Raw genomic sequence first — 26,415 nt, forward strand, 5'->3', positions numbered from 1 at the left:
GAGAAATGATAACGGTTTTCATTTAATGCAAGGATTACCACGACAAAATTTGTAGAGGTACCTTAAGTCTCTGTAACCTGTGCGGCAACTAGTTTATATGTTGAATTATATGATTGATGTTTAATGCCGTTCTCATGAATATTTCACTTACACGACGACGGTAAGATTGAAGAAGAAAGCAGGAGTCAACCTGTGCTGTCATTAGCCGCCTGACCTAAAGCCGCATCGGGACTAACGAGAGATGGATTTGAACTGGGGATTGAATGAAGACCAACGATTCAGATTTATTAGCCCGTGGGTCCCCGCGACAACTAAAGATGATTGCTTATTTGCTTTGTATGTTGATTACACAATGATGACGCCAAAACTTAGTGGGAGTGAAGGTATTTTTGTAATTCAGAGGATTCCTTACAACAACTGAAATTAGCAATGATAAAGATTATCTTTATTCTATTTATGAAGGTAAGGTGTTACATTCCGGGAAGTTGAACTTATATATGTCCAAATGAGCATTCGCCACATGTCCACAGATGTAGATTTGTACTCGATACTGGTTGGCAGCTTAAGTTAACATAGCCCCACCTAGTAGGCCTTATCCCTCCAGGTGTTGTTGAGAGGGCGTTTGCAGATGGAAACTAACCAGCTGGCTTGTTAGCGAAGCAATATTGGCACTACACACGGAAGTATAGCTCTTACTGGCTGCCCAAGGTGTCGGAATTAGCCGCTCACCCAATACTTCGACGTGTTCCAGATGGGAATTGGGTTGCTCCCAAAACCATAACTCAAATTCAGCATCAGGCAACGGAACGGACGCTGACAGATAGGAGATCTGGTTTTCTCCTAACTTCTCCTTCACGTCTGGGAAACTGCAGCTACAACAAGGAATTAACGGGCAAATGTACTCCCTTTACCAGATCACTAGTAAATTAAATACCGCTGGCGCATACGTGCTTTCGGAATGACACGCTTTGCAAAGACAACAAGGAAATCCGTAACTCCAACAGCGCTGGAATACATATAAGAACCACTTAAATAATAAATCAAGGCAGATATTTACTCAGCCTGGTTGTTTTAATTCAAATTACAAATTTCATTGCAAATATTCGTAAAAACTAGTAAAAGAATGAGGTGGTGTTTACTATGCATGTGACAGTGTCTTTTATTTTCAAATTTGACAGTAAGTTTGAAGTAATGAGCTGAACAACTCTAATGTAGGCCTTCAATTATCTGGGAAATTAAGTTAGACAGCTGATTTGAAATACAGCTTACATACAATATTTATATGCATAGGTTTCATCCTTGAGCAAATCGAAACTTTTAATAATATTTATGACAACCTTCCCAAAAAATATATTTCGCTTAGAGGAGAATTATGTTATGCCAAAGTTATGCCTTTCTAGGTGTATAAGCAAATTAATCTCACTGAAATGGCATTATAAAGGTGCATCCAGTTCACACTACGTACCGTGGTATAACTATAATATTGTGTATGCTATAACTACATGTGTTGTAAACAGGCACGTCTCATGCTATCATTGTTTGTGGCCTGGTATGTTTTGAAAATCGTTTCATGTTGTCGGACAGAATAGTTAATTACAGACCAGATTTATGAACCAAGTAGTCGTCTTTTAAATACTTTCTTACTTTCCCACAACAATGAAGACAAGATATGTTAAGCTTATCATGAAAACACGGCGCAGTCTTGTCTCCCTCCAATGTAATTTTGTGGCAAAAGCAGAGAGTTTCAAGAGATTTTTAACTAGAACGATGATTTGCAATGTAGTGAATGTGTAAAAATGTTAAAACTTTACATGGGGGCCGTTCTGTATTATCTTAATACCTATATTAAATAGCTTCAATTGATTCAAGACCGCTTCGGTGGCCTAATGGTTGGAGCACCTGCTTCGAAGTCGGGACATACCAAAGTCTATAAAAATGGTACTTGTTGCTGCTTCGCTTGGCACTCAGCACTGAGTGGTTAGAACAAGGAAAATGACTGGTTGGCCTGGTGTCAGTATAATGTGACTCGATGGGGTGGCACATCTTGTGTCTTCAGAATTATACTTCAGTAGCAGCAGCAGATTGGCGGCATGGATTCACCCTGCCACAAGAAGACACATTATGTGTACACACACCTAATGAATTTTCGTCGTCATATGACAGAAAATTAGTTAAAACACGACGTAAATCCCCAAGCATTCATTCATTCAATTGATTCCACTTATCTACTTTGTCATAAACATACACCCGACTAACTGTGAATTTATTAAAATGAACAACTTCACGTCATACTATTTTTAAGTGACGTCAGAATTTTCCTTGCACTTCAGCTGCTTACAATGGTGGTGTAGCATATCTGAGAGAGGTCATCTCCTAGCATCGGTTCACGGGCGTCATATAAAGACGGTGCTGTTAAAAATATGCACGTGGCTCCAAGGAAACAGGCAAGCGTGAATATGTATAAAAATAACCTATCCATCACCATAGCAACGTACTTCCAGTCCCGTTTTTCCTACAAAAGAAACATATAACTACTTTAGTCAGATGTATAAAATTTTATTCATTTTTTTTAAAAATCGCAAAACAAAACTTGAAGCAAAGTTACACTTTTATGTTTCCCTAATTTTACAAGAAGGAGTGTCAACCTTTATTCCTTGATAGTTCAGACCTACACGTAGTTCTAAACTGGCACGAGTCAGAGGAGAGATAGCATCGGTCGACGGAGGTGTTGGAATGCTACGCTTCTAATCCAAACCATTAAAGTTTTTTCTTTGTTTAATGGATTCCAGATGTGGCTGAAGCAGTACTTCTAACACACATGTATGTACCTATAATACAGCCTTAGAGGTAGTTCTATGTCTTCACACAACAGCTGAGAGCAATAGATAATAAAATAGCTATCCCGTTAAAATATCATGAAAATCTAGCTTATATAGAGTTCGCTCAAAGGCAAATGATAATTATTTTATATGAATAAAATAAGTTCCATGTGTTTTTATCTCGGCAATATCACTGAGGAAGACTAATTGTTTTCTTGTTGGCAGAGGGTGGCAAAAAAGCAATAGCACATGTCGATTTCTCAAAAGGACGGCTAACATTTTTTGGCCTATCTAAAGAGACATACAAATTTCATACCGGTACGTTTTTAATCTTACCGCGAAATAATTAAACACTTTTGGTTTTGTAGTGGCTTGTAAAATCAAATAATTGGGGGGATTTAAACTTCGTTTCAATTCCCATTAACAGTCCAAAACAAGACCATTTCAACCAACGCTGCCTCTGATTGAAAATCCTTCTATGCTGTAGCCAAACTTCATTTTACATCGTTAGGATAAACCCCCCGTTCAGATAAGGTTGCAAATGGTTCAGTTTTTAAAAAAGCACACAAAAGGATATCTACATATACTGCCCGATTCATCAGTGTAGTTGTTGCTAGTCCTAAAGATAAGGTCGGAAAACGACACGATTTTTAGCAATGGTAGACGATACGATATCTACAAAACAATGCCTCAAATGAAGTCCAAATGGGGAATAATTTACTAAGCTTTGAATTATTTTCCAAATAGCAGATCTAGCTGGATCAGTCCAATTCACAGTTCATATTTTTACTATAGTTTCCGTATATGAGAATTTGCACAAACATTCTGCCTTTCCCCTCATAGAGAAAATTTCGAAAGTCGAATTGGTACAGTTTGCTACATTGTAATGCAAAAATCACCATGTTTTCTAAGATAATATCCGAAATAAGAGACAGTTTTTGTTCAAACTTGATTTTATCTTTAGTTAAATTAGGAATACTGTCTATTTTGTTTTCCAGGATTAATTTAGCAGGATTAAACATTTCAAATTTATTATTTCATTATCATTGCAGAAAAAAAACTAACATAACATTTCAAAATAAAGGCTTCTTCCATCTGAAACGGTCAACAAACAAAGTTGACCTGATAAGTAGCATTCGGGTTTTTTAAAATTTGATTTATTCTTCTTTTGTTTGCTCTTCACATTTTCAAAACTTAATTACATATTTGCTTACCTCTTCCTCCTCGTCATCTTTTTTCATCCTATCGAAGATAAAAACAACCCCTTTTAAAGCTTCATCCACTTCTGGTGGATAGCGTTGAACCTGTCTAAGTTTTGTGTAAGTCCCGTCATCGTCCCTCTCCTCATCTGAGTCGGACTTACGATGCCGACTAAGAGTTGCATTGCGTATTTCCGGTATCGGCGAAGGTTCCCGAAGGTCCGTACCGTTACACGCGCCACGTTCGATGACGGTTGACTGACGTTTCATATCCGGTCGGCGCATCAACAGAATTTTGGGAAGAATTTCCGTAAACACCCGTTTCACCCAGGGCGACATGGTGTGAGTAGACGGAGCTCGATTGTGAATACTTAACACAAATACCGTCAACAAAATCGACAACGTCACCACAACGCTTGTGAAGAGAAGGTATTTCCCTATTAACGGTACAACCAACGACGTTGGTGGAATCAGGTCTGATAACAACAGAAAGAACACAGTGAGCGCCAGTAAGATGGATATAGACAGCGTGATTTTCTCACAACTGTCGGACGGAAGGTAAAACACTAAAACACAAAGGCAGGATATCGCCATACATGGAACGATGAGGTTGACGCTGTAGAACAACGTCCGCCGACGCAAAGTGACGTTAAACGTAATATCCGGATAGAGTTCTTCGCAGCACAAGTATTTTTTTACCTTACGCCTGGCTGTGACATTGATAACGTCCCACTCGACGTTAGGGTAAAATCCATCCAGACTTATTCCCCTCGCAATCACGATGGTTTCGTTGTACTGGGGTTCCGTTTGGTTCCAGGTGCAGTTATGGTGAAGGTTGACTTGTCGCCCGTCATATGACCACGTCCCGAACTTCATAAAGCACTCTTGTAGATCAAAAGGGAAGAATTCCACGTCGATTGGGCAGTAACTCTTGATGATGGCTGGCGGTTCCCAAACAAGCCTGCCGTCATAGTGCACCGTAGCTTTCGTGAGCAAAGTTATGGCAAAATCACCATCAGCGCTATGAAATATAAGTATAAAATTATAGTGAGAGAGTGAGTCAGTGAGTGCATGGGGTTTAATGTAGTACTTTACAATTTTTCAGTCATATGACGACGAAGGAGTCTTGTAGTATAAAATTATATTTGACACATATGAAGCAAAATTTTGATATCAATTTGACACATTTCAAATGTTTCAAATACAAGAGTTTAAAAAGGTTTCCAAATGTAAAGAAACTTCTCTCTTTTATTATTTGTTTTGCAATAACACTCACTTGTTGTACAAAACAATGTCTGGTCTCCAGAGATCCTCTGACGGCAATTTGAGAAGACGGACGCCACTGTACTCTTCTGGATCCCACGTCAGCCGGCTATCGTACCACTCCTAAACATTTAATAGTGACATCTTCATCATACAGTGTCAAGAGACTGATAACGCATGAATGATCTACGTGTAACTGTTTTAATTGCCCATGCAGTATTAGACGGTTATATTACAATGACCTGTCTTTCATATTGATCTTAGGGGGAGTGTAATTTGCTACTATGTGTGCATTTACAAGAACAGTTAGAATAAAACACTAACTGAGGCACTAACTTGACAAGAGGCCGTTTTCATCGGCTACCCGTACGTTTAACCATTTGCCAGTTATCACACTGTCATCGGTGCTCTGCTTTTTCGCTCTATGTTATGTTTTCGCTCTATGTATCTTAATTGTATTACAAGGCCCACGCTTACAAAGTATATAATTGTTAATACGGTGAAACATGGATTCCCGACATCAAATGAACACTGTGTCAATCAGTCCTTACTTTTGCTTATAGTTCAGACCAAGAAGTCAGGAGGTCATTCTTTTAGTCTTAAGTATAAGAGTGAGGACAAAAATGTTGCACACTGAGGCCACTTCCAAAAAGCAAACCTGACGGCAAAAACTGAGAAATTTGCAAACATTCCTAACAAGCACAGACATGATACCTGAGAATAAATGACGTCTGGTTGTGGGTATATAATCTAAACGGTAAAATACCAGGAAAACATTGCTCTCCGCTGTGGAAAAAGAAACTACATTGGCTGAGATAAGTAGCCCTGATCAGTCCGTCACTGATAACAAAACATTTATTACAACAAATAAACCTATACAACTAAGGAAATAAATCTACTTACATGCCGGAGCCAGACGCTGGTCGTCATGATTTGGTTCTTCTCATCCTGTCAGACAAATGAAAATTAACGAGAGATGAATATAGGCTGATTGTTAACAAATGTGTCTGGAAGAAAATCGCCTGATGCGTTGTCTCCCACACTTAATTATACTGCCTTACACTTTTACTCTGTCTGCTTGAATATTATGTACTGTCAGTGGAGACAAAAGACAGCTTCTCTTTTTCATGTCATAAACCTTGTTTTATACGTTTGTCGAACTTTATTTGTTTGAAATCTGACGCATTTACTTCCCGAACGAGTGGTAACAAACGATCGAATATATAGGGATGTTATAGGAAACCTCAAACTTACCAACTAACCAGTTTTGTTTTCCTAGATAATATAGGCATTGTATTTGTTATATCAACACAATCTTATTTAATACAATAAAGAGCAAAAACAAGCAGACTAGCGATCGCGGTATCGTGGATGGCACATGGTGACACGCAACAGGTGAAATCTGGCCTCTTTATCTATTTGCGTTAGTTAGGGTCTTATTCAACAAGTTGAGCAGGTTTAAGTAAAAAAAAAATGCAGTGATGTTAATTGCAATTTATAAGACGTCACTAGTCACACATTTAACAAACAATCAAATGAAAACTTATGCCATGAATATCAACTTCAGCATCCTGGTGTCCATGAACGCTGGTGATAATTTGGTTCTTTAACACATGCCTCGTTTATCCAATATAGTTTTTTAACCAGTAATTCAAGGTTTAGTAGTTTCGTTAACAAATGTGTTTAGTTATCACTAGTACAGTGGATGCTTTGAGAAAACACGCACACGTATCTGGTCTGATACTGGTCTACCGATGCCATGCTGTGTGCATTACGCCATGAAGGAAGAAAATCATAAATTGGGTTAACTTTAAGACCTGGAAAGGAAACCATTCTTTTAACAGGTCAAGCTTGAATTGTTCTCTAATTGCCTCACAAATTCAATTTCAACGTCTTTTTGAAAATTAAACTAATCGCTACTCGATGGTGTGGTTGGACGACAAGCAATACCGTCACATTTCTAGCGCTGCCTCAGTGTAACATCATGACGGAAAAATGACACGAAATGACACCTCCAACCGAGAAGATTAGTTCAGTAATTAAGTGCCGAGGACAAAAATTCCCAAATCCCAAATCCGTGTGTCTTACTATCGATATGAATAATCCCAGGGTTATTATTATGAACGGTACATTTTTCATTGTTCTCGAAAGTCCAGCGAATATCCAGAAAAAGTTATACCAAGGATCTGTTTTATGTCTGCAGTACTTGATGGTTTTTACAATGACATCGTCAAAGAGACAGCAGCATTTCATCTCCAAATATTATTTGAGCTTTGGGCAATAAATTCGCATAGGTAGTTTTAAAACGAACCATTCAGCACAAATGCGTAAATGGTGCATGTTGTTACAATGTATAGCTAGCGACTCCCGATCCCCCATATCTCATAAGAGCGTTTTTAATCACGTTAAACCTTACGACTCCCAGAGATGATGAGATACCGTTATTCAGATATTAAGTTTAAATTCCAATCCAGAATAACATTTATTCCCGATCAAACGTATTGTGGTGATTTTAATCTGAGTAAGCTGGACCAACTTATTGACTGCATGGCACCAGATGTAAAGCCTATAATCCTATCAGATTTGTCCTAGAGACCCTCGCCAGTGAAAATCCAGCGAGCATTAAATCAATCTTGTTCCTAAATAACAGAGGTAATGTGAATATGAATACATCTTTCAGAGTAAGGGATTTAGAGGTATTATAATACATGAAATGGAATTTATAAGGAGTAAATTGAAGAATGTTGCCCCTATCATTGAAGAATGTTGCCCCTTTCCCTGGAATAATGCTTTAATACGATAATTCCGATTATTCACATTAGTATCATTTATAATTAATACAAAAATTCAAATTACAATTAATTACTTATTTTAAATGAAAGCTGCAAAATATCTACCTTCTTAAAACAATCAAGATGCAAATTAAACACATCATTAATTTCAACCTGCAATATATTTTGTTAATGTTTTGTCTGCAATAATGCCAATATGCCTTTAAACGTCAACCATTCATTCACTAAAATTCCAAATCAGCAGTATGTTACATATGCCGCCAATTCTCTCCGCCCCATACTTTAACAAATAATCATAAAATGTTTCTCTCGCCTTTTGCAGTTAAGAGGCATAATCTGGAGAATTATGTGGAGCTTACAATACGGATTTAGAATTCTTTGAGCCAGGCGTGATTATTGTGAGCACCCCCCTCACACACACACCACCACCACCACCACCCGCCGTCCCCAACCTCTGCCCAACAATCGGGTAGCAAGTCAGGTATTCAGCGACAACCATGATCCTTCTTACAACTTTTGTAAAACTGACCACCAGTTTGGATGATTAAGCCCGAGAATACTAGCATACGGACATGCCATGAAAAAAAAAACAACAATTGTCAGACAACCTTCATTCCAATATGTACATAAATAAATCTATCGTGCATGCTGAACAGCAGGAGAAGAGCTGAAGATGTCACATTCAAGACGAATGTCCTTTGGTATGGAATTCTATATGGAAATTCATTGATTCGGCTGACTCAAAAAAGGAGAAAACTTTTCTGACTAATGACATTTTCCGGAAAAACCGAACGTCGCATGTCAGTTTGTGTGGAGCAACATGACCAACGCAAAAGATGAATCGATGTGATGGAAAATCTCGCATGAATATTCAAACAAGATGGCGCCAACCGAGCTAAGCGGTGTCGTTGTTACTTCATATAATAGTATACGCTGCAGCATGACCGAGAAGCTCGGGCCAAACTCACGCATTATAGGACACAAGAATATGCATGTATCACATGGCAGGCATTTTATTGGCGTCAGTCAACTAAATCAACCAGGGAATCATGCCGATTGTATATGGCAGGCGATTTACGCTTGCGCACTAGGGAGACTACCACAAGCAAGGCGCCTACTCGCCGTCATTTGGGGATAAACATTAGCCCAGTTCGATATTGATGGTATTGACGAGATTGACCTAGATATCGGCATACTCCAACTTTCCTCCTGATCATGCATCTACAGTCCAAAAAAAAACTCGCGGCATTATAGTAGTTTATTCAAGTGTGCACAATACATTTGCTCTTGTTGATAAATATTTTGATATATCAACACTTCATAAAACACTTCTGGGCTTACAAAGTTTAAAATTTAAAAGCTATTACATGTCAATAAGCATCCGGAGAGGTTCTGTAGACAAAACATTTGAAACTATGCAGTATGCAGTGTTATTTACTTATTATTTATTTGGCTAAATGATGCTATAGACGGATAGAGACGACCATAACTATTCGCATGCCAATCGACAACCACAATGGACATTCCAGATCAGCCAATAATCACAAGGCCAATTTCTAAAACAACAGTTATCGCAAACTCCCAATGAACTAAAAAGGTATTAAGATGAAGAAGGACGGAATCATATTAAGAGAAAAATTCAACAGTTTTCAATGGTACCGGAAAGTTGCAGGGAATGTTCTAGTTTGGTAAATTGAATCAGTATCAGTTAAATCATGTACCATATATCATAACAACTTATGGGTGGTTTGCGATGGCAGCCGTCTTCGATGTAAGATTAAATATTGCACACTGAGTGTTTACTGTTAGAGGTGTCATAAGCTGGGCAGAGGCCATTGGCTGCTGAGGGCATACAATGGGCAATATACACAAACTTACCTCAAAGATGGCTGCCACTGCAAAGCATCTGTAAACAAGCACGGTGCCAGATTTGGATACTGATTCAATTTACTTACACTGAACATTCCCTGAGTGTATAAATACATGCAAAGTTTTATTCATGTGTCAAACACGGTGTATATACAAGCCCTATCCACGAGTTTAACAAAGCTAAACATAATAATTATGAAGCAGAGTTACGCTCATTGCCGACATTTAAGAAACTTAAAATGAAGGAGTGTGATGGATATCTTTGACACTGTACCTTTTGTACTTTTAACTTATGACGTTGATTGCTGAAACCGTTGCACACCTCACATGAAGGATCTAAGAAATTCGAGATATACGTACACGACATGGGTTGCGCTAGATCCTTCGGTATATTGTTGTCTGAGTAAGGGTGATTAACATTATCCAAAATGAACCTACTTCTGTGTTACTTCTGTGTTAAGATCTGCTATAACGGTAATGTATACCTCCTAATAACTTTGCCTTGCATGCAAATATTTAGGAATGGAAGCATAAGGTTAAGTGTAATCCATGGCAATGGACAGGCTTTCACCGGCAAGAACACAATATACACAGTGACACGTTCGTCAGCCAGTGCTGTGTAGAATGATACAGACAATCCCCGTGTCAAACTGGGCTGGCATACACTTGGCAGTGCTTACATGTTCTCTTGAATGATATATGTTAGCTAAGCATGACGTTAACAAAACTGAATTGGTGGTGTTATGTCATGGCATGACATGCACAAAAAATAATAATTAATAAAAAGCTATTGGAGAAAATCTACTAAAATCGATTCCAACTGCGGTTTGACACAAATATTAGCGTTGTACGTATATACAATACACTGAGAGAATCATGTATTATGTATTTAGCTAAACATTTATTTGGAATTCACATAAATCAAATAGATTTATGATAAAGGTAAATTATGTTGGTAATTGATGTTCAGATTTGTGTAAATGATGATGCACGGTAATGTGAAAATAAATTGTCTATATCATATGTTGTAGTTGCATTTTAAACTTTCCGCGTCGGGAATATTAAATATACACGCCGTTAAACTGGCGTGGTTTTACAAAGATAACACAAGAATGATTTAATACTTACTATTGACAACAGCTGGGCTATGCGCATGCTCAGTCGGACAATAAGGGCAGCTTTCTCTTTTCCAGATGGTCGAATGAGTTTCTCGTATTTTCGTTTCTGAAACAAGTCGTAATGTAGCCGCTTGGCCGGCATTTCCTCGTGCTTGTGGAGTGAGGATATCATACTTATAGTCCATGTCCAACACGTGAAAAACAGTCCCACGTTACATAACATTCGGCAGTGCATCGTGATTTTATGTCACAGCTGAAACCTTCTCGAAAACGGCTGGTATCGATTCAAACTTTTACAACAACACCCACATAAAGTTAAAATAAAACTGTTATATCCCAACGCGGAACAGTCAACTGTCGACATCCAACGACGAACTCCTCGCAAATTAATTAATCTGTGTTCATTTGAGGCCGGTTATAATTCGTTCAGTATAATTAAGTTCACAACATTCTCTTTCCTTCCCGTAGTCGCCATGGCTACTTTTCGAACCTGCGCATAAACTGATATTCTGCCCGAAATTCCCTGCCGTTGCTCATAAAATCAAACTACAAATGTTAATCCCAAGGTATACAACACGGATCACCTTTCCCTTTCGAGGGTATATGAACTCAAGGTAAACCTCTTATCGATTGTAGCCAACCTTGAAAAGTTTTGGCTGCTTGGTACCGTACTGGTTAAAACTGATCGACTGGTCGTTTACAAGGGAGTTTCTAGGTAGGGTTAACCAGTGGCACGTGCGCAAGCTATGAGACCCCCTCTAAGTGAGGAGTAAACAGCACTGACGTGGCTGCAGCGAACCGAAACCGGCCTGCGATAGACTTCCTGCTTTAGCTGTAGCATCAGAGATATGTACAGAAAAGTCTGGCAAGGACGAAAGCTTACCTACCGTACGAGATGGAGTATGTGCAGTGCACGGAGGGTAACACACGGTGGCTAGGCCTGCTGTACTGCACCGAGTGCTCGCTTTGACAGGGGAGTTGATTTGGGCACAGCTGTTGCTGGATCGCATTGACAGGAGTGAATGTAATGGACTCGCCATAGACGGCTTTACGTGTCATGAAACACTATACAGTACCAGTAGCCTATGTAAGAGATCAGAAGTTTGTTCAGGATTTATCAAGATACTGATGGTTGTACTCATTATGTTATTCTACAGTCATAAGATATGCACCAAAGGCATTATGGGGAGAAACACATCCCGCTAAAGAGGTCTGTTACATAATTAAAAGACCCTTAAAATCAATAGTACAGCTTAAAGTATACTTTTCTACGAAAATGAAGGGATAACAAAAACGTTATCTACCATAGACCACAAGAGTATGTAGCTTCATGAGCAAGTCCAGGCCGGAGAATAAGGGAGTTTCGAACTCTTTTATCGTTTAAGGTAAAAACAGTCCTACTGTATCATGCGGCTTGTGACAAATGTTTGGCAAGCTTTGTTGACATGAGTTTACCGATCACTTGTCCCGCTATATTCCAGAGACAAAACTGACAAATGACATTCCTTTCCTTTAGGAATTTCTCAAGTTCATAAACGTTTAACTCCTGAAGTTTCTCCATCGTTCGTCTACTCTAAATTACTTTTGAAACTTCTTTCAGATGCCTATGTAGTAGCGATGTGATAAAAAAAAACTTTTAAAAGATTTCAAACTCAAAACTCCCGCACTAGATACATGTACCCTCCATTCTATAGCCTATCTGATTCGATTCTGCAGATGTACTGAAGTGTAATCAAGAGGTGTGTTATATATATATGACATTCCCGCTGCAATCACCAAGCCTGTGGAGATCATTGATGGGTGTTGCGTCCGTTTTTATTTATTTACTTGCTTGTTGTTCAACGGAATACTGATTTACTTTTTGGTTTTTAGTTCAGCCTTACATGCTAAAATGTGCCTTCCGTTGCATTGGTTATCTTGCAGTTTATGTATGATTTCATTTCTGCGCAAAGCACTCCATAACATAAGCGATGAATATGTTATTGAACTGATCATCACGCACTACATGCCAATCCACTCGGTTATTTGTGGCGACATGAACGCCACGCTCAAATATAAGCAAGTACATCCCTAACCAAGCCGTAAAGAGGCGACGTCATTTAGCACTACAAAATGTGTCGCATTGTTGTTGTAATGCCATGACTGGTAAACTGCGTATTATGTGACAGTGATAAGACTCATCGGTAATCTCAGTGTCTATGTGGAAAAAATACGAATGGCAAGTAAATCAGCGAATTCATACTAGGATTAACTTTATTTCTTTGACTGGTTTTAAAAGCCGTACAAATGACAACGCCCAGTATTATGGTGGGAGCAAGGATACATTTTGAGTGCTTTTCAAGTTAACAGTATATCTAAGCATGGCATATCTTAATTTTTGGTTCAAAACTTGGCGCCGCCAGTGATGCTTTAGCATCAACACTTTTTCTTGTATTAGACAATGTCGTGTACGGTGTCAACAAAGCTTGCCAAACATGGTAGAAATGTGATGTACATTACAATTCAGTATAATGTACACTACAAAACCATTATATTCTGGAAAGGCAATACCATGTGATATGCCTCCGTTGTCCTGGCGTCACATGCTGCCTCACTTACGCATTATACCGAAACCGCAGTCATATACTTACAAATTATACTGAAACACCAGTTACATAATTACGAAACACATGCCGAAACCCCAGCCTTATACATACACATTATCCTGAAACACCAACCACATAATTACACATTGTATACCAAAATACCATTTACTTACGCATTATATATACCGAAACACTAGTCACATACCAAAGCAAGCAGTAGCCCTTGAGTATCTTACAGTATACACTCAAAGCAATCAAATGGCACCACTGGATTATTTGAGCCAACTGTAGCAAGACAAATTGGCCTAACATGATTCATGAGAGCTCCCGTGACCTATACTGGTTAGCGTGATAGCGTGGCACAATCACCCAGGATCCTCTCAGCAATACGATCGCTGTGAGTTCAAATCCTGATGGCTTCCTCTGGCGGCCGTGCGTGCTAAGGCCTTGGATCAACGTGGGGATGGTCGTGATTTTCCCCTGGCTGTGCCTGGTTTCCTTTCACCATAATTCTTGCCGCCGTCGTAGGCGTATAAGTGAACTTTTCTTAAGTACAGCGTAAAACACCGATCAAAGAAATAATGGTTCATCTAGGTGTCATACGTATGCTTAAAAATGGACATCCACAGACACGAGAAAGTCGCTCCTTCATGTTTCTCAGATTAAATGTTGTTATTTGACTAAAGGAGATTTTGGTTGGAGGAATCAGAGGAGCAGTACTCCTCATAATGGTCATATAGCCAGAAAGCATATAGCACAAGGCCACGATCAGTGTATAACACAGGAGCGTGTGCGCATATATTAACAACCAACAACAAAAATATCGTTATATATTTATAATTATAACACAATTAAGAAAATTAACAAAATAATAAATATGTGCCTATAATAGCGTACAGCAGTTTCGACAAACTTTTTCATACATAGCATAAAGACACTAAAATACATATCTGACATATTACAAAAACCTTTATGTAGTTTTTGGCCTTTTTTAAATATACAATTTGACATACACTTACAATGGACTTGTCCAGTTTGATGAAATATCATCTTTTCCGCACAAATGTCTGTGTTTGGCGAAATTATCTACAATCAAAGCTGACTAAAACTGGACAGAAGAACACATTTTCGTCGTACGAGAGCGAAAAAAACCTTTAGAGTACGATTTCTTTTTGAAACAAATCCCAAACACAAGTTTGAAGTTTATTAAATTTTGCAAAAAACAGGTGTCAGATTTAGAAATTTTTAAAAACGGAATTTGGAAAACTGCTGGACCCGCTCCAGGAACACAACAGCTTAAGGCCGCATTTACACATGGCCATGTGTCGTACCGGCTTCCACAATTCAAAATAACTGAATCTTGTGAAATATTATTATACTCTAGTCGAGAGCATGCATGTCGACCGCATCCGAGAATTTCTATATATCTTTATATACTTCTTCTTTTCACATTTCTTATGTTTTAATGAACGAAACAATAGCCTATAGTTATTCTGCTCCATGCATTTCTTTTGCATTAAAGACAAAAAATACAACTTCGTTGAGAATCATCCATATCCATTTTCCAGTCATTTTCGAATAGCCTTTTCAATTTTCCCCGATCTTTATCAGCTACCTCCATACATATCACCTGAGCTTGAGTTTCTTGAAGACATGCAATTTCATTTGATCTTATCCCGACCGCACCCCGGACAGACGTTATAACATTAGAAACGATATTTGATTAAATCCTGCCAAGTAGTTCAGGCGATATCTCACAGACAATCATGTAGGTTTCAAATTCGAACCCTTTTGTCGTCAAAGGTGAGAACAGTTCTGCTGTATTATGTAACTTGTGGAAAATGTTAGGCAACCTTTGTTGATACATGTACTAATTTACCGATCCCCTGTTTCACTGTGTTTCGAAGGTACAAATGATACCTTTTTCCATGAGGAACTCCTCAATTTTCTTCTTCGTTCGTCTACTCTAAATTAAATGTACATTTGTGAAGCTGCTTTCAGACGCCCATATTAGTAAATATGATCAAAACTAGTTGCTGAACATTTCTGACAGGTCACATGATATAGGTACACTTTCTACCATTAGCAATAAAACCGTTAGAAATTGAAACTCAACCTCTGGCTAAAACGTGGCCCAGTCGTCAAACCGACAAAAACCAAAATGATAATCATAAGAAAACCTGAAGCCAAATTTGATTAAACAGTCAGGCATCTCCCGGGATATCTTGCAGGCAAACATTGGTCGATGAGAATCGCTAAAACGAACAGCCAAACGAACAAAAGCGCAAGCAGACAGTGTCTCCCCACAGCAACACAGGATGTGGGAGACATAACTCAAGTACAGTCAATGACAACGTCATGAAAACCCCTATTTCTTTGTTTTTCAGCTACCTACAACTATCAGTTACTGATTAACGTTGTAACACAGGCGTTAGTCTGATCATCCCCACCCAGTGGTTCCCGGGGGTCATATAAAGATGGCGGTGTTACAAATATACAGGTAGCTCCCAGGAAACACGCCAGCGTGAATATGTACAAAAATAGTCTATCCATCACCATGGCAACGTACTTCCAGTCTCGTTTTTCCTGTACGAAAAAAAAGAACAAAAGATAGGTAACATGACACATATTTTTTGTGTTGCATTCTAAATTTGTATTTATTTATTTACTCATTAAATTGTTGTTTATAAGGGTGTACACTGGGTCAGCTTTGTTGTCGGAGGACATTGCAGTTACCGCAGTAAACTAACTCTTGACAAAGGCCAGAATGAAAGCCGCAGCCAAACCTGCTCCTCATCAACCAAACATACACTCTATGCAGCAAGACATCTCAGACGACAGGGCATGATTTATTAGCCCTTTACAAGGCAACATCTTCTGCCAAAACATATAGCTGGTGGCATTTTGGAACCTGCTGGTACATGTATACGCCTTGATGATGTTATAAATGAACCACTGTACGTAAGATACTAACAAAGCAGACCTCCTGTAGCATTTACTGAATGCTTGTAGGTCGTGCTTTCTAATAAAACTATAGTCAAGTGCTCAGTTTAATCATGACAACTGGTCTTCAGTATGACCACTAACTTTTGCCTCAACAAGCAGGTGACAACATGACAAGAGAAATCTAAATTTCCAGAAAACGACCACCTGCAAGCCAGTATGTTGGTATTGTAGTCATTTGAAAATAGCTTCACGACAAAGTCCCCTTTCGATTTTACGATTATCTGGCTCCGTGGTATTTGTGCACCATGGGAATCTTTTAAGTACCGGTATAAGGCTATCGATTGTTACGGATATATAGGTATCGATCGTCTTAGTCAAATAAAAAAAAAACCCAAAAAATCCAGATTTCAGGAAACCAACCTTTTCCCTCTTAACCTCTGGATTTCTCTTAGTATTTTAGTTATTTGAATATTCATTCAAGGCAAAAATTGCCCTTTTGAGTTGTACAATTAGCGGGCGCCGTGACATCTGTTGGAGTCTTTCAAGTACATACAACTACCTATCGTTAAATCGTTATTAGTAACGATCCATGAAATATTCTTGTATTTTAACTATAACATTATCGATCTTGTAAATCAAACATTCGTTTAACAATAACAATATAGCTAACAGTGATGAGACCTGTACAACAGCTACAAGTGTTAGCGCATGTAGATGATATCTTCACACAGATAACAAACCATCGCCATGGAGTACCGTTAACGCTGTTTTAAGATCCCGGATAGTGCTGCAGCTAAAGGTACAATTAAGAGTTTACAAGGGCGTCTATAAATATAGGCGAGACGATTTACTCGAACTAGTTATCTACTTCCCTAGACAATTCAAGTGAGGCATACTGCTATTTCATATCATCAGCTCTCGCTGGTCTCCATTTCTTCTCTGTAGCTTTGTCTTAGGCTTTAGTCAGTACAGGCCGCTTTTATGTCCCTCTTGTGACTTAAGGGGTTGAGTACAAAACTATATATCTCAGTCAGACGGGTTCGGTTATAACTTTTAAGTGATACTTTGAAAGTTGGAGAAACATGATAGCAAGCCTACACACTTCCACATCAAGACTATTGTGTTTTTGTTGTTCAACAAATGGTTGCAAGAGATCTCATAACTACTAACTGATGCTGATAGAAATTTAACAAATCACGGGCACGGAAACACCGCGACCACAATTCACTAACAATGGCCAAAAAACTTCAACATATCAGGCAAGTCATCTTTACTATAAAACCTGTCATGAAAAGCCTTAGGCGGGTATTTATTTCATTTCTTGGATTTAGGGGGAATCTGTGCTTGAATGACGTGGTTTGTGTGCCAGGTCGGCGCATTGACCCAGCAGCCTCTCACCAATGTGGTTGCTCTGCGTTCAAGTTCAGCTAAAGCTGGCTTCCTCTCCGGCCGCACGTGGGAAGATCTACCAGCAGCCTGTTAGTGGCCGAGAGTTTCCCCCGGGCTCTGTCAGGTTTCTTCTCACCATAATGCTTACCGCCGTCGTATAGGTGAAATACTCTTGAGTTCGGCGTAAAAAACCATTTAAGTCAATAAATAAATAAATATTGGCTTGATGTTTAACATCACACAAAAGAATAAATCACTTATACGACTAACATTTAGCGAGTTATTAAAGAACTTTCCCTCGTGTGGTGCACAGATATGCAACCTATAAACTGGTAAAAGTACGGCGTAAAACAACAGTCAAGTAAATATATAAATACATTCGTGATAGACAAGTGCTCTTCAACGAACGTTAGACAGCATCTCACGAACAGTGAGATCTGGTGAAAGGGAACTAAGACTTGTACTGAACAAGTACATCGTATGTCCTGGAAATTGAAGTGCCTTTAATTTATTTATTTATTTATTTATTTGATTGGTGGTTTACGCCGTACTCACCGTATGCCGTGGAATTTTTCACTTATACGACGGTGGCCAGCATTATGGTCGGAGGAGGAAACCGGGCAGAGCCCGGGGGAAACCAACGACTATCCGCAGGTTGTTGGCAGATGTTCCCATGTACGACCGGAGTGTAATCCAGCATAAGCTGGATTTGAACTCCTAGCTACCGCACAAGTGAGAGGTTCCTGGGTCACTGAGCTGCGCTGGTGTGCAAGCCGCATCGGCTCCAAAGCGCCTTTATTCACTCGACCACGGCCCGCTTCTGGAGACGTACAGCCCGGTCAAAGGTGCCATGTCAATTTAGTCAACCCTTGAAATGAACACATGTCTTAATGCATAAAATAAATATCTTTTCTTTCTTTCAACGCCAGGCAAAGCATTCTTCAATATATGTAACTAACTTGAGTTAGTGGAAAAGTGCAGATCTATATAGGCCTATATCAGAAGCCTCCTACCAACCTCTTCATCTTCGTCGTCCTGTTTCATGCGGCTGTATATGAAGACTACACCATCCAGCGCTTCGTTCACTTCCTCACTGTACGGCTTGGCGAGACGGGTGTAAGTTCCCGCCTCGTCTCCGTCATCCTCCGAGTCCGCTTCGGCTTCCCGATGTCGAACTCGATTCCGATCCAAACTTGCGTTACGTATTTCCGGTATCGGAGACTCTTCCCGTTGGATGACGGTCGACTGACGTGGCATATCTGGCCGACGCATCAACAGAACTTTTGGAAGAATTTCCGTAAACACCCGTTTCACCCAAGGTGACATAACATGTGTGGATGGAGTTCGATGGTGAATGCTTAACACAAATACCGTCAACAAAATCGACAACGTCACCACAACGCTTGTGAAGAGAAGGTATTTCCCTATTAACGGCACAACCAACGACGTTGGTGGAATCAGGTCTGATAACAACAGAAAGAACACAGTGAGCGCCAGTAAGATGGATATAGACAGCGTGATTTTCTCACAACTGTCGGACGGAAGGTAAAACACTAAAACACAAAGGCAGGATATCGCCATACATGGAACGATGAGGTTGACGCTGTAGAACAATGTCCGCCGACGCAAAGTGACGTTGAACAGAATATCAGGGAATAAGTACTCGCAACACAGGTATTTTTTGCGTCTTAGTCTGGCAGTGACGTTGATTACGTCCCACTGGACGTTGGGGTAAAATCCATCCAAACTGATCGATCCATTACTGATGACGAGGCTTTCGTTGTGGTCCGGCACTTTCATTTGTCTGGTGCACTTGTGATGAAGATTAACGTGGCGTCCGTCGTATGACCACATCCCAAATCTTATAAAGCACTCCTGTATGTCAAAGGGAAAGAATTCCACATCAATAGGGCAATAACTCTTGATGATGGCTGGCGGTTCCCAGACAATCCTTCCGTCAAAATGTACCGTAGCTTTGGTCAGCAGTGTTATGGCGAAATCACCATCTGCGCTGTGAAAACATAGATATAGCTTTACACTTACATATTTACAACGACAACATGATGCGGCTGTAATTTATAGATCTTCGACGAGACGAAGGTACGATGGTTTACTCCTGGTATTTCCGTTTGCCACCCATAAACCTGACCTTCGTCACAAAATTTGAAAATTTTTGAGCACAGCGATGAACCAGTCCAATTTACCAATAATTAAACCACAGGTTGATTCCACAAAGGCGTTTCTGACTTCAGTCGAAACTTTAAAAAAAATCTTTGCGTGCGGTGGTAAAAGTTTTAACTTCTGAAGCCCAAAAATAAGCTTTAAAATCGTATTTCAAATTTTGATTTAAGTCACAAATGGCTTTGTGGAATCAGAGCCTGGAGAAAAACCACCGCCCCTCGGCAAGTACCTGACGAACTTTTTGACTTGCCAGAAAACTGAACTTCAGTGTCCGATATGTAATGCAATGTGGTGGGCAGCTACAGGGGATTTAAATCATTTTACGATTCCACGTACTGTAAGACACAGTCTTATCCAAAACATGGTAATAATTCATTTAATTGAATAATTTCATTTATTTATTTGATTGGTGTTTTTCGCCGAATTCAAGAATATTTCACTTATACACGACGGCGGCCAGCATTATGGTGGGAGGAAACCGAAAAGAGTCTGGAGGAAAGCCGTGACCATCCGCGGGTTAATGCAGACCTTGCCACGTTCCCAACATCCTTGAACTTACTTATTGTACAGAACAATATCCGGTCTCCAGAGATCCTCTGAAGGAATTTTTAGTAATTTCACACCATCATATTCCACCGGGTCCCACGTCAACCGTCTGTCTACCCATACCTATAAGCAGTCAAAGGTGAATATTACTTATTCCACCAACCACTGCTTATAATAACATACAAATCGAGGGCTCCTTTAAAAAAAATCCAAAAAGTCATCCAAAATACCAGATGGGTCGTAACACCCTTGTATTGCACACCAATAAATCTGTTCTCCAAAACATGTGTTAGTGTGCCACTAGAGCAGAGAATGGCCTGGAAAGAGTATCGTTAAATTCTCTGGGAAACACACAGAGGCCTTCGGTAAAGAATATAATGGTTTTACAAAAAACACTATAAGAAAGCAGGAAGGCCTGAGTCCATTTTATTATTTACCAAGGTAACTGCACTTACATGTCTAAGCCAGATGCTTGTAGTCATGATTTGATTTTTTTCATCCTGGAAAAACAAATGCAAAGATAATACTTTCACTGTACTATGTAGTACGATGACTACAACCTGTAGTGAAAGAACCTGACAATCGTTTTACAGATGATTTGAATGAAAGAGGCAAAGAGGCGAATACTAGTAATCACTTACGGCATTCGGATATGGGAGACTTCATGCGATATAACATGTGCATGCTTACCGAAAACAAGCATCGAATGTGTCCAGAGAGCGGATTCTGGTCGAATGTACTTGGGTTTGAATAACCGGCTCCCATGAGACTTGGGTTTAAGCCTGTGCGAAATTTTTCCTGCCTTCATAGTTTTAGGGCCCCAATGGCAATAAGTGATCTGCGGTGATTCTGGCACCATCTCGTGTAGTCTTACATGAACTTCGCTCTTCCCTCCCCTCCCCTCAATATGACATAGCGGCGTAAAACACCAATCAAATAAATAAACAAGTATGACATATATGTCACACGTGGAAAATTTCACCTAACTAGCTTACCAAAGTGCGGTGGTAAGGTAAAATATCTGAGTAGTGCGTTAAACAACAATGAAAAAAAAATGCTATCGTAGACAAATATTCCTAAGTTCAAAACCTGGAGTCCTCTGGGTTTTCCCACTTCAGATCACCAGCCAATGACCACAGAATTCACGAGTTCTATTCTAGGTCACGCTGACTCAGTTGTGACTTTACGTCAGGAGGCTTGTCAGGTACCTGACAAGATGTGGTTGTCTCCTGCAGCTTGAGTCGTTTTATTTTTAAACATTCACCTTGTTCCTCGAGGAACTAGCGCTGTTACATCATTTCATATCCTATCTCATTTCATTTAATACCTCCAACAAAATTGCAGTAACAAAAGTATCAAGGATAAATGAGAGAGTACACTTAGAAAACATACCCTGGTTTAACTCAACGTTATCTGAGTGGTGCTAAAATATATTCTGTTATTATAACGTTTATATTAGTCCTGGGGATAGCAGAGGTTTATCGGACATGTCACGTACGGCGAATATTTTTACTAAAATATACCTTGAGGTAAGCTGATTATGAAATGTTAATTCTTAAGTTCCAAATCCATGCTTAAAACAATTTAAGAAGAAATCAAAAATCAATATTTGGGCTAAAATACCTTAAAACAAGGGTTTCACCAATTTGACGTTTTCACCTATGTTTCTGTATGTTCAATGTGTCAAACCTTTCGTACGCGACCTGACCGATAAATCTCTGCTATCTCCCGTACTATATACCGTCATATTCTTTCAGTTTAATACAATGTTGGATTAACAGAGTATGTCGATCATATTTAACAGAATGCAAAACAGGAAATGTTCTAGCATCGCTCAGACAACCGACTTTCCCATAACAGATTATTCAGTAGTAGGAAATAGTTTTTCCTTAGGCGAATCTCTGTTTGTGCAAAGAAGTGCACAAACAGAAAGTTTAAACTCAAGCATTTTAAAGTAAAATACTCACAATTTTCAACAGTTGAGCAAGCCGCATGCTCAGCTCTACCACCAGGGGCTCCATTTCGTTCTTACCAGCAGGTCGGATCAGCTTCTCGTAGCTCCTCTTCTCAAACAAATCGTAATGTAGTCGTTTTGCTGGCATTTGCTCGTGACTATGGAGAGATGAGGCCGTGCTTACCATCAACGTCAAACTGGTAAACGCCAGTGCCATGTTACACTTTCCCTGGACTGTCATTATGATGCTTAAGTAGATCTCGTCAGGGTGCCGGCATTCGTGAAAATGGACTGGAACAATGACTGAACCGACAATGAAACAATGTGCACATAAATACGTTTGTTTCCGATTTCTGATGGAATTACATACCGCTTTTTTCTTAACCGTACCTTGACGGAAGTTAAACGAGGTCCACTCCCTCGTGATGCCAGACTTTATGTACCGCAGTGGCTACAAAAAACGTTCTGCTTAGGTATATATCTAGTACCCAGTAGCCACCCTCGCGCGCAGAGCTCACACTTCCCAAGGTCACCAACCCAGACTGGCGATGAGCCCCACTCCAATAGAATAAGGGAGTTCAGAATGGACTTTCCCTTTCAGCTTAATCACAGGTGAGCAAAATCAGTACGCCTGCAATAACAGACTTACAGGTAAGGTAACGGTATTCAGCACTGCCGTCCGTAAAGTGTTTTACCTTCTCTTCCGTCCCTGATTAGCCATTGATGCTGACGTAAGAGGAGAGAAAAAAGTAGCGTTAACTGAAAGCACGTGAAGGTCCCCTGGGAACAACAAACATGGATGTGTACTATTAACGAGTTTGGAAGGAAGACAAGAATAACCAAAATGCAAATTCTGCCAATAAAACTGGTAATAAGGCAGGAAGATGTTAGTATGGGCCTGTATGTGTGTCTGATACACCATTAAAGTCATTAAAGAAAGTTTGATTAAATCCCGTCAATTCTATTTCAGACGATAGGTGAAGATAAAAAAAATCAGAAGGAACCTTGCAAATTTTATTCAGCCCTGGCAAGATGTTCTGGTGATATCTTGCAAACATGCATAGGCTCTGAGATTTGTTAAAATGGATAGGACCCAAAATCTAACTAGCTATTAGTGTCCTAAAAAGCAAGCTTGAAACCAAATTCCGTCTACTAGTTTTGAAGATATCTTTCAGGCATGCTGGTGTGATGCAAAGTTCAAACCCACTATGTCCCCATACCAACTTAAGTTGGGGAGATGTAAAAGTCAGATGAATATATTTAATAACAATGTAATGAACACTTCAAATTCCTTCTTTGTTTTCCAGCTACACACAGGTATGAGTTCCTGATTAAAGTTGCAATGGGAGCGTTAGTTTGATCAATCCCACCGAGAGGTTCCAGGGGTCGTACAAACATGGAGGTGTTACAAATATGCACGTGGCTCCCAGGAAACACACGAACGTGAACACATACAAAAATAGTCTATCCATCACCATGGCAACGTACTTCCAGTCTCGTTTTTCCTGTACGGAAAAAATAAAATACAAACGAAAAGATTGGTAATGGAGTACATATATATGCTGTTATACTGTACATTTTTATCTACTTTTTTATTTACTAATTAAATTAAGACCATATACACCGTCAAGTCTACAGGCAGAGGAAACTCGCTGGAGAACGTGGAGTAAACTGCTGCCCGACGCCAGGTACCTGACAAACTTCTGACTTGAAGACGCATCCAAATCTGCGAGAGATGCATTCGAGCTTACAAGCCCCTCACACTCCTCCCCGCACCCCACACACTATAGTAAGACATCTCATACGACAGGGCATGATTTATCGGCCCTTCACAAGGCTGCATCTGGTGGCATTTTGGAACCTGCTGGTACGTGTATACGTCTTGATGGTGTTATACAGGGACCACTCTGCGGAAGATATTAATAAAGCAGACCATCTCCAGCAGCATTTGTTTGTGGGTCATACTTCATAATTCATTTCTGAGGAATATTTTATATTTTTAATAACCCCTGTATTTCATGAACATTTTCGGTCAACGTTTGGAAGTGTTCAGAGATAACGTCGTGGATGAACATACTGGCAAAGCGGAAGAAACTAAACACGCCGGATTCGAGCTCTTCCCCCAACAAAGTTGTTTGTTACCGCTGACATCACCACAGCACAGTATATGCCTGGACTGACTGTTGGGGCCTTTGTTAAGAAAACTGTAGTTTTAAGCCAATTTTACGCTCCACGAAGAAAGATTTATTGTACTTTTATATGTTATGCCACATCATATATCCCATGTTAACTTGCAACTGACATGAAAACATCACAAGAAAAACTCAGATTTCCCAAAATCAACCTTTTCCTTCTTAACGTTTTGATTTTCCTTAGTTTTATAGTCATCTAAACATGCATTCACGGAAAAGACACTTGTGAATTTCACATTTAGCTGCCTGCATGACATTTGCTGGAGTCTTTCATGTATTTGCGACAATCGGTGGTTTAAATCGTTTCTAAAAAACAGTAATTTAACGATAATCAGAATTTTACGACAGCAGTTGTTAACGCTGTTAGCATATGGTGCATACAGTTAGAGAGTTTGCAAGAGCCCCACAGATATATAGATATATAGCTGACACGAATCACTCAAGCTGGTTTTTCTGCTTTTACTGCAGCCTGAGTATTAGTCGCTTCCCTCAACGTAATTCTTAACGCGAAATCACGTCCTGAAAGGCTGAACCACATTAGATCCCCAAGGAGCCCGCGCGAGAATTCTACAACAAGAGGGAGGGGCGAATGGAAATGTTTACTCACGTGATCGCTGTACACGATGCCGGAAGGTAGTCATGCTTGGGCACCCGATAAAAGATTGCCTCATGGTAAATGCCAAGGTCGTGAAGTATATGTTTGCTTTGTGACAGTGGTATTTCTGTCACGAGGAGAAGCTGGGGAAGAACGTTTATCAACTGCAGCAGTGACTCGGTGATAACCGTATTGCTCAACGCCATATAGATCCACGAGTGAAGCTGACACCAGCTTTAACACTATACTGTAACTGCTTGGCGCGTCAGTGAATACTTAATAAGCCAGTTCAATGTCCTCAGGTGGCGCACAGACTTCTGGGAACGCCCAATGACAATTCCACACACAAGCAACCTACGTCGAGCACACATAGGAGACGTTCTGCAGTCGTTAAGTCAGACCATTTTAGCTGGGCAGATGGATTAACATAGCAAATATAAAGGGGCCTGCTGCTTATACTACCATTCACGCGTTGTGGCAAGGTTTATGTATTTATTTGATTGTTTTGGTTTTTTTTACACCGTACCCAGGAATATTTTACTCATACGACCACGAACAGCATTATAGTGGGAAGAGTCCGGCAGAGCTCGGGTTCAATGAATGTGGCAAGAAATGAAGGCCAACAGAGTAATGGAAGCATGCCTGTTAATATCCTGATAAGGCTTTGTTATAAGTAAGTCTATATATAATATTTATAGGCCTAGACGATTATTTGAGAATTTGAGAATTTTTTTTATTCAAAGGAACAGGTAATCGATCAAAACCATCTTTCATACTTTTTTGGGAATTCTGTCAGGATCTGAAATATGGGTTAGATTATAATTACATTTGTCCAGGTGTTTTTTCCAATAATGCCTTGTTAACAATTTATAATTGAATATATGTTCAAATGTTCCCTTTGTCGCAAAGTCTGTAATATCTATATAATGGTATTCTAAAATGTGTAATATTTATATATATAGACACT

General features: G+C 39.6%; 2 protein-coding genes across 4 annotated transcripts; both read right to left on the minus strand.

The window, feature by feature from the left end:
• Positions 1–294: 294 nt before the first annotated feature.
• Positions 295–11,919, minus strand: LOC135472158 (acetylcholine receptor subunit alpha-like 1). Of its 3 annotated transcripts, none has more exons than XM_064751520.1 (6): positions 11,071–11,919; positions 6,185–6,229; positions 5,295–5,404; positions 4,034–5,039; positions 2,339–2,512; positions 295–872 (listed from the first exon to the last, which is right to left on the minus strand). In XM_064751520.1, the coding sequence occupies exons 1-6, from the start codon at positions 11,293–11,295 to the stop codon at positions 795–797; spliced, it is 1,638 nt and encodes a 545-aa protein (XP_064607590.1). In that variant the 5' UTR covers positions 11,296–11,919; the 3' UTR covers positions 295–794. The 3 variants fall into 3 exon arrangements, with proteins under 3 accessions (XP_064607590.1, XP_064607591.1, XP_064607592.1); XM_064751521.1 differs by having other exon boundaries at positions 839–872; positions 2,293–2,512; XM_064751522.1 differs by lacking the exon at positions 295–872 and having other exon boundaries at positions 2,345–2,531.
• Positions 11,920–14,466: 2,547 nt separating this feature from the next.
• Positions 14,467–23,072, minus strand: LOC135472334 (acetylcholine receptor subunit alpha-like 1). Its single transcript, XM_064751796.1, has 5 exons — positions 22,675–23,072; positions 21,163–21,207; positions 20,721–20,830; positions 18,998–19,991; positions 14,467–16,231 (listed from the first exon to the last, which is right to left on the minus strand). Exons 1-5 carry the CDS (start codon positions 22,900–22,902, stop codon positions 16,046–16,048), a joined length of 1,563 nt encoding a protein of 520 aa, XP_064607866.1. The 5' UTR covers positions 22,903–23,072; the 3' UTR covers positions 14,467–16,045.
• Between the last annotated feature and the right edge of the window lie 3,343 nt (positions 23,073–26,415).

This window comes from Liolophura sinensis, chromosome 8 (assembly GCF_032854445.1).
Source record: "Liolophura sinensis isolate JHLJ2023 chromosome 8, CUHK_Ljap_v2, whole genome shotgun sequence".
In the NCBI taxonomy this organism is placed as follows: domain Eukaryota; kingdom Metazoa; phylum Mollusca; class Polyplacophora; order Chitonida; family Chitonidae; genus Liolophura; species Liolophura sinensis.

Coding starts and splice junctions, on each gene's coding strand:
- LOC135472158 (XM_064751520.1), bottom strand. CDS start 11,295: ATGCACTGCCGAATGTTATGTAACGTGGGACTGTTTTTCACGTGTTGG. Junction 6,230..11,070: donor TAGCCCAGCTGTTGTCAATA/GTAAGTATTAAA, acceptor TTTGTCTGACAG/GATGAGAAGAACCAAATCAT. Junction 873..2,338: donor AGATATGCTACACCACCATT/GTAAGCAGCTGA, acceptor TCCTTGTTGTAG/CTGCAGTTTCCCAGACGTGA.
- LOC135472334 (XM_064751796.1), bottom strand. CDS start 22,902: ATGACAGTCCAGGGAAAGTGTAACATGGCACTGGCGTTTACCAGTTTG. Junction 21,208..22,674: donor TTGCTCAACTGTTGAAAATT/GTGAGTATTTTA, acceptor TTGTTTTTCCAG/GATGAAAAAAATCAAATCAT. Junction 19,992..20,720: donor GATATTGTTCTGTACAATAA/GTAAGTTCAAGG, acceptor ATGTTTTCACAG/CGCAGATGGTGATTTCGCCA.